At 44.0% G+C, this 10,538-nt stretch overlaps 1 protein-coding gene across 1 annotated transcript; it reads right to left on the bottom strand.

Moving 5' to 3' along the window:
• Positions 1–6,166: 6,166 nt before the first annotated feature.
• Positions 6,167–7,355, bottom strand: LOC140221412 (uncharacterized). Its single transcript, XM_072291002.1, has one exon. It carries the CDS (start codon positions 7,207–7,209, stop codon positions 6,676–6,678), a length of 534 nt encoding a protein of 177 aa, XP_072147103.1. The 5' UTR covers positions 7,210–7,355; the 3' UTR covers positions 6,167–6,675.
• Positions 7,356–10,538: the final 3,183 nt, after the last annotated feature.

The following is a 10,538-nucleotide window of genomic DNA, read 5'->3' as shown; positions in this document are numbered from 1 at the left end:
CTTAACCGATCGGTGGTACTATTCCACCAACACCTAGACATGCAAACTTTTTGGCTAGGGGGGTTTGTTTTTACCAAAAGCGACTAGTGTAGGTTATTACTTTTAATATTTTAGCCACAAGTTCTAAGTTAATTTACCAGTCTAAGTTAGCAACTATACTAAACAAGCATAGTTTCCAAGCAATTTATGACAAGCATCAATATTAAGATCATCATCCATTTCCATTCTTACTCAGTGTAGCATAGCGATCAAGCAATCCCAAACTGTGAGAGGCAGACAAATTGTTTCGAATTTATTAATCATGCATGGTGAACCTAATCCCACGACATCCGTGTACCATGCTGGGTTCACTTCATTTGTCAGCCGCCCCCATCAATCCCCAGGCACATGGATAGGGCCTACTTCCCTTGGCATACAAGGCTCCATAGTCCTGGACGACACCGTACTATGACCGCACCTGTAGCCACATGATGCACCAGGAGAACTACGTTCCAGAGACAGTAGGGATAAAGCCACGCCCCAGTTCAATCAGGTACTGGGCTTCCCCATCCTATACTAGGTAAGGGATTAATACTTTCAAACACTTGATCACGAACACTAGCACATCTCGACCTTAGTCAGATTCGATTCTCATGTAGACAGATAGGGCAAACCACTGAGTACCGAACATAAGCCTGGCCCCGTCCAGTGTCCTTATAGTTGCAACAGAAGTAAACCAATCAACTCCTATAACTCGCGAGTGACAGGCAATCACTCGATTTTTACCGAGTCCTATTAAGCATTGCAACTACTCGACTTATCAAACTAGTGTTCATGTCAAAGGGTACTAAGTTCATGCATCTAAGGTTTCAATCAACTCCTCGAAATGTAAATGCGCAATCAAAGCATCAACCATATTGCATGTATTTAAAACAGGTAATCATGCACCGGGGCTTGCCTTTGAACTCGGAGTTAGTTAGCTGGTCTTCGGCTTGCTCTTGCACAGGCTCAACCTCCATGTGGTTCAGGTCAACCAGGGGCTCCTCCTCCTGAGCAGGGTGAAGCTCGTAAGTCCCGTCGACGAGGTTCACTTCTACACGAAATGCAAATGCAACAAGTTCAATTTTCCATGCTTTCACATGCAGGATGCAAAACATGAATTATTGCTGAAGTGTAAATTACATTTCGACCACATTCACCTAAACAAGGTTCTAAACTTTCATTATCTTCATGAGGTAAGGTGTGTTGTGGTATAAAACCCGGGGTTGACTTTGATGGTGATTGTGTACACATATAAGGTTTTACAACTTAGACTTCATAAAGAAAGGTGAGGTCATTCTAGGGTTACTCAAGGTTCACTTGGAAAGTTATCCTGTTAATGTTTTTCTATAACTCTTCTAAAATTACCATTTTTACCTTTATTATTATTTAATGTTTCTCTCATTCATTTAATTAGGTTCATCTTCCAAATTTTATTTCCTTAACCAAAAAGCAAGCTATGAAACTACAAATTTAACAGTAACTCATGCACAAGATTATTAAGATTATTGAGTTTCTGTAAAAAAAATTGAGATCCAATGGAGGTGCATAAAAACAATTAAAATTGTTTTAGTACCCTAAGGTAGCATGAACTTAACTATTTTTAAAACACAAACCACAATGAATCTAAGTATGAAATTTTAACAGTGAGTTATATGGGTGAAATTGAGGCTTTGGTGAATTTTCCATACTTTTTATTGAAGGACATCTATTTCCATATATTACTCCTATTTATTTTTCTCTAAAAATAAAGTGGGTTTCATCAAGTCTCAGTCAAGGTTTCATATTTTTCCTATGAACTACTCTTCATCACTGGTCCACTCCATGTGGTTTCACATTTTTCTCAGGATTAAACTTTGTGCAAAAAGATAAATTTATCCTTAGATTTCAATTATAAAACTAAAACAGTAACTTAAAACTCTGTGCTAGGCTCCACATTATTTTTCTAAGCTTTGATTCTTTGAAACAAACAGTTGAGAGTTTGATTCATCATTATTGCCTTTTTTTGTGATTTACTATGATTTAAATAGCCTAAACAATGATTAAATCATACAACATTATTCCTAACAGAGACATGTGCCAAAATTATTTTTATAACAAACTACACTTCACGCTGAGTCTAAAAAATTGATTTGGCATTTTTTCAATTTTTCTACGACTTTTGGGGCATTTACAAAGTTAAACTCATTTTCTGAAAATTTAACTCGAAATATACCGAAACACTTTACACCGGGACCCTTGACAGCTTTAAAGATTCACAATCATATCCTCACGCTATTACAACTAGGCCCTCGCAGAGGTTTTTCAATCACAACTAAGCCCTCGTGGCGGCACGGCGGCGGGCGGCGCGATTCCAGCGAACTTAGGGCTCTAACCAGGGCAATAAGTACGCGGGGAGGCGCGGGAGCTCACCGGGAGGGGTCTAGCGGAGTTTGGGAGGCGGCGGTGAAGAAATTGCGACGAACGCGTGGGGGGACGAGGTGCTCGGGCTGCGGCGAAGTCCGGCGGCGTTGCGGCATCGTCGGGCTTCAGGAGTCCAATAAGCGGCTCGGGAAGCTTCGCAAGGGCACGGTGGAGCTTGCGGTGGCTGCGGCGAGGAGCGGGGAGCTGAGGAGCAGAGGGCTCCACGGAGGGGTTGCGCGGCGGAGCTTGGAGCACGGGAGCGGAGGCAATGTCGCGGGGGGGGGGGGGGGGGAGGTCACAGGCTGCGGGCTTGCCCCTTTTATAGGGCCAGGGCGATGTGGGCGAGCGAGGCGGAGGTGCAGCGTTGGCGGATGGGATTGGAGGGAGGCCCGGGGCGCTGCTGCGGGCGAGGACTGGCGATGGCGCCATTGGCGTAGAGGAGGGGGTGGCGCTGCTGGCGAGGGCGCTGTAGGCGAGGCTTGCGGGCATGGGGCGAAGCAAGGCGTGCGCGGAGAGGCGGCTTTGCTGGGATGCGGCATTGGCGAGGTGGGGCTCCGCTGTGTCCTGTCCAGGGTGCCAATTGGCGGAGTGGTGGCGGCCTGCGCCTGGCGCGTCGCGGGGGTGCGCGCTGAGCAGGGAGCTCCTTTGGGTGAGGTGGAGCGGTGTAGAGGAGCTGTAGAGGGCAGGGGGGAACTATGGCGCTTCACTAGCTGCGGGGCGCGCGAGGCTGCTTTCTGTTGCGGCCGGAGACTGGGCGACGGTGTGGTGCCGGTGGACGCACGCCACGGGGCGGGCAACGAGTGGAGTGCGCGACGTGCGCGATCTGGCGCGAGGGATTTGCGGGATAGGTCGAAGGGCCGGTCTTTGGGACCACTTTATTCAAAATTTTTGAGCTGCGCGACCACTTCTCCCTTTACAAAACTTGTATTCCTCGTAACCAAGTTCAAAACTTGTAAAAGGTTTGAGTTCAAAATCACAGTAGGTTTGGAGTTTTGAAAGCTCAAAGTTTGACAGAACGCGAAATTTTCAAACTTAGCCAAAGTTTCAGTTTTGCCCGGGTTGACCATTTTAGCTGTGTTTGACTTTATTTTTGAAAAGCTTTTGTGCAGATTTTGACCTAACTCCAATAATCAAAGTTGTTAAGAGCTCGTAGCACTAAAACTTTCTTATAAGATTTGACTTGAGCTTACATTAGAAAGTTTGGGATAAAGGGACTCAAAATTGGGACTTTTCCTGTTTTGCTTAATTTGCTAATGATCTGAATTTTTGAGTTTTTGATCGTCTTTTGCTCAATTTCAAACAAAACGCTACATACAAAAGTTGTTAGTAAAGATGAGTTCTACAACTCTTAGTTGGACAAAATTTTAAGTTCTTATATAAAAAATTTGAATTACTGCCTAATCACTCTTTCAGCTCTTTAGGGACAAAAGTGACCTTTTAATTGGGTAATTAGCTGCTAATTGCTCTCTTAGGCTTAATCTAGGTTTAATTAATCTTAGGTTTGTTACACCCAGGTCATTGGGGACGGGATTGGACAGCATCTTGTGTCACGGATCACGCATGGAGGAAGGGCAGAGCTCGAGAAACTACAACAGCTGCTTGGTCAGGTGTCTCTGGACGACAGCGGGGACCGCCGCTCCTCGACTTTGGCTAAGAAGGATAACTCCTTGCGCGCAGGGCCTGTCTATAGATCGATCATGACGGCGGTGGGTGATCCAAGCTGTGCTTTCACTGATTTCGTCTGGAACAACCGTGTGCCGCCGCGCGTGCAATTCTTTGCCTGGTTGCTCATCCAAGAGCGGATCCAATGCCGGGCGTGGTGAATGGAGCGCAGTGCGAGCTGTGCCAACACGCCAATGAAGATTGCAACCACATCATGTTCCGGTGCCCCTTCGCCGCTCAAGTGTGGACGTCTCCTGGCGTGGCTCTCAGGTTGCCGCGCTTTGGACTGTTCCTCGTCCGGCAACAGTCCCAAGCAAGCACTATGACAGTTTTTTGCTACTCATCTGTTGGCGTCTGTGGAAGCATCAACGGAGCACCCCCTCCTTTCAGCGTTTCCGTATGGATTGCAAGCAAGATGCGCAGCGGTGGCCGGTGGCAGATCGCCTGGTTGCTGATGAATGGTGTCAAGCGTTTGCCAATATGTAGAACATTCAGAATACCTGTAAAACCCCCTTTTGACCTCTACAAAACTGCTGAAATTCAGTATTGTAATCTTTTGGCTTACCTAAAAGCCCATCAACGAAAATCAGGTGGGGACGCTCTCCCTCCCTTGACCGTAAAAAAAAAATATACTCTATCTTTCTGTGGAAGGCCAGTAGAAGCACATCATTGCCTACTATACTGCATACAGGTTCTTCAGCTTATCTGCACAAGACATAAACTTTTGGATTGGACCGTAGCGCGTCGTCCGTGCAGTGTATCTGTCCTTTTTCAGCCCGAGCCCAGGCCATCCATCTGCTTCTACTTTGTTCCCTTCCTTTTGTCTCGCGACGCCAAAGCTACGTACCTGCTACTCGATCATCTGTTAGTTTCCGGCTGTCAGGTTCCCAGTTTTGGATCATCTATATGCATGCTTTCGTCGGGGATGCACATTCCTGCTGCTCATCAGCTCTTCCATACCGTGGATCATTCGACGGCCGACATAGAAACATCAGTAGCACATTTCGATGCTGGTCATCCTCTCTGTACTTGGATTGCCATCGCTGAGAAACTTACATAGCAGCAACATGGGCAATAATGCTAGCTGCTATACTTTATATATATGTTAGAATAGAAGCCATGATTGAGTGATCTTTGCAAGACAAGATAACAGAAGAGGGATGTATGTAGTACAAAGAAGTAGACCACCATATGATGTTTCATCCCTGATCAGGCTCGAGAAACCCCGATCGATCGACAAAATCAAGCGATGCGAGGACAAGATTCCCAAGTGCGAAAGGCACCACGCACATGGGTCGGCTTTTGCTAGCGATGTTTCGGTAGCTACTTTCTAAAGGATTGTTCATCACCTCATCATGTCTGGTCTAGAGCAAAGCAAAATGAGAGTGAGCACCTCCTCTGATTCCACCATGCATAAGCATGACACACCAATCATTAGATCATACTACTGGCACCACGGCATACTTCTGGATCCAAACTATTGCTAACATTCCTGACTAGTTAACAGACAACATGCCTGACATACCTCTGAATTAAGTGTAAAATAATCTCCTATACCTTGAACGATATTCGCACACAGAAAGCTTAAGCTCTTCGGATCATGTTTGGAACGTAGGAATTTCACATAAACCAGTATAATTCCTGCAGTGGGACCGTGCAAGAAAATATTCCCTGACTACAAATAATCCTACCCTTTTCCTCCACAAAACTCAAAAAGGTAAAAGGAAAATTAAGGAGCTGTAGCTGCACAGCGAGATCCTTTCTGCCGATCGAGTGCCGACACCTTGGCTTGGCATTGGAATTGGCAGCATCGACACGGTGTGCGAGCCATCCCTGTCTTCTCTTTCAGCCTGCACTGCAGGCGCACCTGTTCATGGGTAAGAGTGATGGCTGAATAACCGTGCGAGAATCTGCTGACGCCTACTCCTGCTCGTCTCTGCGTAACCATCTTTACAGGGCTGCCATCCACCCTTCACTGTCTAAGCATGTGTCTATCACCGGCTGCCGTACGGATTTGACATGCACGCTTTCATGCTTTGGATCAAGCGTGGTCCAGGACCCTGGCCTTGACACTGCCACTGGATACCGCAACTAACCAAGAAAGATTTCATGTCCGTTTGGAAACATAGGAAGAATTCCTATCTGTTCTAAATGTTTCCTATAAAATTTAGACAGAATTACTGAATTACGAACTAACAGTCGTTCTGAATCCTTTGCCATAGATCCCTGAAGCAATTGCATGCATGTGTTGCGCAAAGATGGCCAACTAACGCAACAGTGAGGCCAGCTTATCCAAATTGCACACCACTAGCTAAAGCTAAACTGGCAGCTAGATTCCCTTTCCCTCTCCTTTTAGGCTGGAAACGGACGATGCAGTATTCTACAAGAAAAGCGAGAGAAGAACACTGATCTGCTAGCTCCTGCTGTCCTTTCCCTTTTCTTCACAGAAATCACCAACCAGATGATGACGATGCGATCGACCCTGAATTAACGGATATATAAAACACTCTTAAACAAAGTCCTTGGCAGCAGCTAATATAATAGTTAAGGTAGCTATGATCGAGAACATGCATGGCATGCTATCTATGGCAGTTAAGCAGGATGGAAGCGCTGCATGCAGGCGTGGCAGGTGATCTCGAGCGCGGCGGCGGAGCCGGCGGCGATCCGGCGCGCCGCCATGGCCTTGACGCGCTCCACCTTCTCGACCTCGCCGCGGGCGCGCTCCCAGATGGCCCGCGCCCGCGCGAACTCCCGCTCCGCCAGCTCCAGCTCCCGCCGCGCCAGCTCCATCACGCGCTCCGCGTACGCCCGCTCCGCCGACGCCATCCGAGCCTGCTCCGCCGTGTGCCGCTTCAGCGCCTGCACGTCCGCCGCCGCCTTCTTGCTCTGGTCAGCGGAGGCCGCTGGCGGCGGAGCCGGAGGCGGCGATGGCTGTGGTGCGGGTGGTGGTGGTCCAATGCTGATGGACAGGCTCAGGTCCAGCTGCGGGTGGTCGGAGGTGGTGGCCGGCGGCCGAGGGGCGTGGAAGGCGGCGTCGAGGGGAGTGGTTGTGGGGAGGAGGAGAAGCTGGAGCTCCCTCTCGCCGCGATGGGGCTCCATGGCCGCTGAGAAGAGCGGAGTGAGCATGGCAGGGGGTGTGGTGTGGCCTTACTGTCCTGGGCTTGTGCTTGGTGATGCGGGTGCCGTGGTAGTATGGATCTTTATACGATAACGTGGCGGTTGATTTTACCAGAAAGCCCTTGTGAGTACTAGTGCTCATGGTAGCTGGTGTGCGCGTGGAGTCGTCCTGCCATGCCATGGAATGTTTGAAACCTTCTTGGAGGTGTATCTGATGACACAACTCACGTCTCGAGTGGTCTTGTCGTTAGAGCGTGGAAGTGAACGTGGTCGGACCATTTTGCCCTTGTATAACGGTCATCCTACAGCAAGAGGATTTGGTTTGCAATGAGAGATTGGACAGCTGGGAACTTCCCAGCATCGACGAACTGGGTACAATTTCAATCGGTTTCAGATTGGTGGACAGCTGTAGGGAAAACCGGAAGCACCAGCCCGTGCAATTCACTCGATGTTACTCCTTGTGGTTGTGGTTTGGGAGATTTGGAATGAGCGAAACTCAAGAATTTTCAGGAGAAGATACTCCCGTGCAACTACTTCTTGAATTGCGAAGATCAAAGATCAAGCTGAGAATATGGTGTATAGCTGGCGCAAAAAACCTAAGGCCCCGTTTGGGTCCCTTCATTTTGAAGGAATTGGAATCTATTTAATGAAGTAGGCTTTATGTTGGAATGTGGCATTCCACAACTTTCCAAAGTTTAGATATAAGCTTATCTTAAATTCATGGGGTGGGAGATGGAAATTGATTCTATAGATTATGGTTATTAGAATGGAATTCAATTCTTATAGCACGCTCTTGATTTCGCTTCTCTATAGTAGAAGTGCAGCATATAAGTATCTCTCCCATATCACCAACTATAATATACAACTATATTCCACATACAATTATATTAGCTTAATTAATTTGTGTCTAAATTATGATTATTAGGATGGAATTCAATTCCAATGATCCAAACGGGGCCCAAGGGAGATTATTCCGGGAGAGCAGTCCTTATGGACTCTCCCTTTCTCTCTGTTTTTTTCCTTCTCCATGTAATTTTATAAAATTTTGATTATCCTCTCTATTAATATATGCCGGACAGCAAAGCTGTTGGCGGTTTTCAAAAAAAAAATCCTTGGCCGGGTGTACCGTTAAACTCTTCTCCTTTGATCACTCCTACGTCTCTCCATAAGCTCAAAATGTGTGGGCACTAGCTAGTTTGCTCAGCGGCGGACCCAACGAATAAATCGAGTTCGAGCCTGGACGAACTGTACAACTGCTACCGCCTTTCCTATCTCCGGCAGAGAATATGGTTGCTAATGTAGATGACTGATTTGACCCAGGCAGGCACCCAGGGTCGTCGGGCCCTGGGTCTACACCTGAGTTTGCTCTTACTAATCTTACTATTACTAATTGAAGACTTCTCCATACGAAGCTATCTAGGAATTCTAAGTGGACACTCTACAAAAAGAGAGAAATCCTAGAAATTCTCTCAAAAAAACAAACCATCTAGCCATCAATTTGGTAGGCTCAATCATTATAGCCATTGGATCTATTATATTTTCTAAAAAAATTACCCACCTATACCACTATGAAAATAGTCTAAAGTAACCCCCTAAATCTATATTTAAATTACCCACTCTGCCATCGTATAAAATAAATTAAATGAACCCCCTAATTTTCATCTAAATTACCCACCTATACCATAATATCAAATAACCCCTTAAATGTGCATCTAACTTGCCCACTACAAACATTATATTCACATATGCTATTATTAAAAATTCGAATCCAAATCACCTTCATTAAAAATATGCCCAGAGGTACGTCAATATATGATTTTAAATTGTCTATTTCTTACACTATTGATATAGAAAATAATAATTAAGGTGTGTGTCACCATTTATAAATATATAGAGGAAGTAATGAGAATATAGATATTCATGCTAAAATAAAGCTCAAACTTGAAGTTCATTAAACAAATTGAACCGCATACATGCGATGCAAAGTGAAAAACAAGAAAGAATCTAAATGTGGATGAAAAAGTTGTAGAGTACTTACTAACTAAAGTCGATCACAATTGGTTGTATAAGTATTGTGTTAGCATATTTAATAAATGAGAGAGAGCTCAAGGTAACAGTTTTGATAGTAAGTTATGTGCCCTTATTTTTGAAAATTGGAAATGATGCATTAACTTTCACAAGACACGCTATGAAATTCTCGCAAAATTCAAAAACATCTGGGCATTAGTACCCTAATAATCATAGTCATTGGTCTATTATATTTTCTAAAAATTACCCACCATTATCATTGTGAAAAATATTATAATGGCATAGGGGGTAATTTTTATAATGGTATAGGTGGGTATCTTTTTTAGAAAATTTAATAAATCCTAAACTGATATTTAAATTACCCACCTCCACATTATAAAAAATTAATTTACAGTAAACCATAATATTTGTATAAATTATCCATACATGTAATTATAAAAATAACTTAAAATTATTTTCTAAATTTATATCTAAATTACCCACTATTAAAAATAATCTAAAGTAAGCAGCAAAATTTTAATCTAACTATTTCCATGTTCATTGTACAGAAATATCCAAAAGTAAACAAATATATGATTCTAAATTACCTATTTTTGTCGTTGTTTTGACCGAAGTCTGCAGGCGAAGCCTCTACCTATTTTTTTTATAATTTTTTATTCTAGACTTTTTTAATTCGCTCCCACAGGGAGTTGAACCCATGCCTGTTGGGTGCTACTCAGTTGCTCTAACAACTAGGCTAGAGGCGCTTTCGCTGTTTTTGTCGTTGTTAATATAGAAATACTAAGTTAACGTATATATACATGATGTGTGTCAACGAGTAGATCATTTATACATGTATGGGAGGTAGCGATGAAAAATACTAATTTTTAATATTAAATGCAATGTATGTAGGTGCATTGTAAGGTGAAAAGTATGAATCTGGATAAAAAAGTGTATAGAGTAATTACCAATTAAATTCAATCAAAACTAGAGTATTGTAAGAATAAATAAAAGAGTCGCATATAATTGATTTTGATTATTAGCTAGAGAATTTTATTTTAAATAATTATAATTTTTTAAAATTATTAGCCCGTGCAAAGCACGGGTTGATGAACTAGTTCTAATAGTAATAGATGACAATGTATAGTAGACTATGTGCTTTGAAGTAATACCAATAATGAAGGGACGCCGATGCCAACTATCACTACTTGTGATTATCGGTTCCGAGATCAATATTGATATTGGTACCATGATTAGGGCTGAAAATTCTGGTTTTTGCCAAATTATGCAAGTTTCCATGCTTAAGCCACATAATAGTTGCCGACAAAGCA

This window comes from Setaria viridis, chromosome 1, assembly GCF_005286985.2.
Source record: "Setaria viridis chromosome 1, Setaria_viridis_v4.0, whole genome shotgun sequence".
Classification (NCBI taxonomy): Eukaryota; Viridiplantae; Streptophyta; class Magnoliopsida; order Poales; family Poaceae; genus Setaria; species Setaria viridis.
The sequence above is the reverse complement of the archived record's forward strand: the minus strand, read 5'-3'. Positions and strand labels throughout refer to the sequence as shown.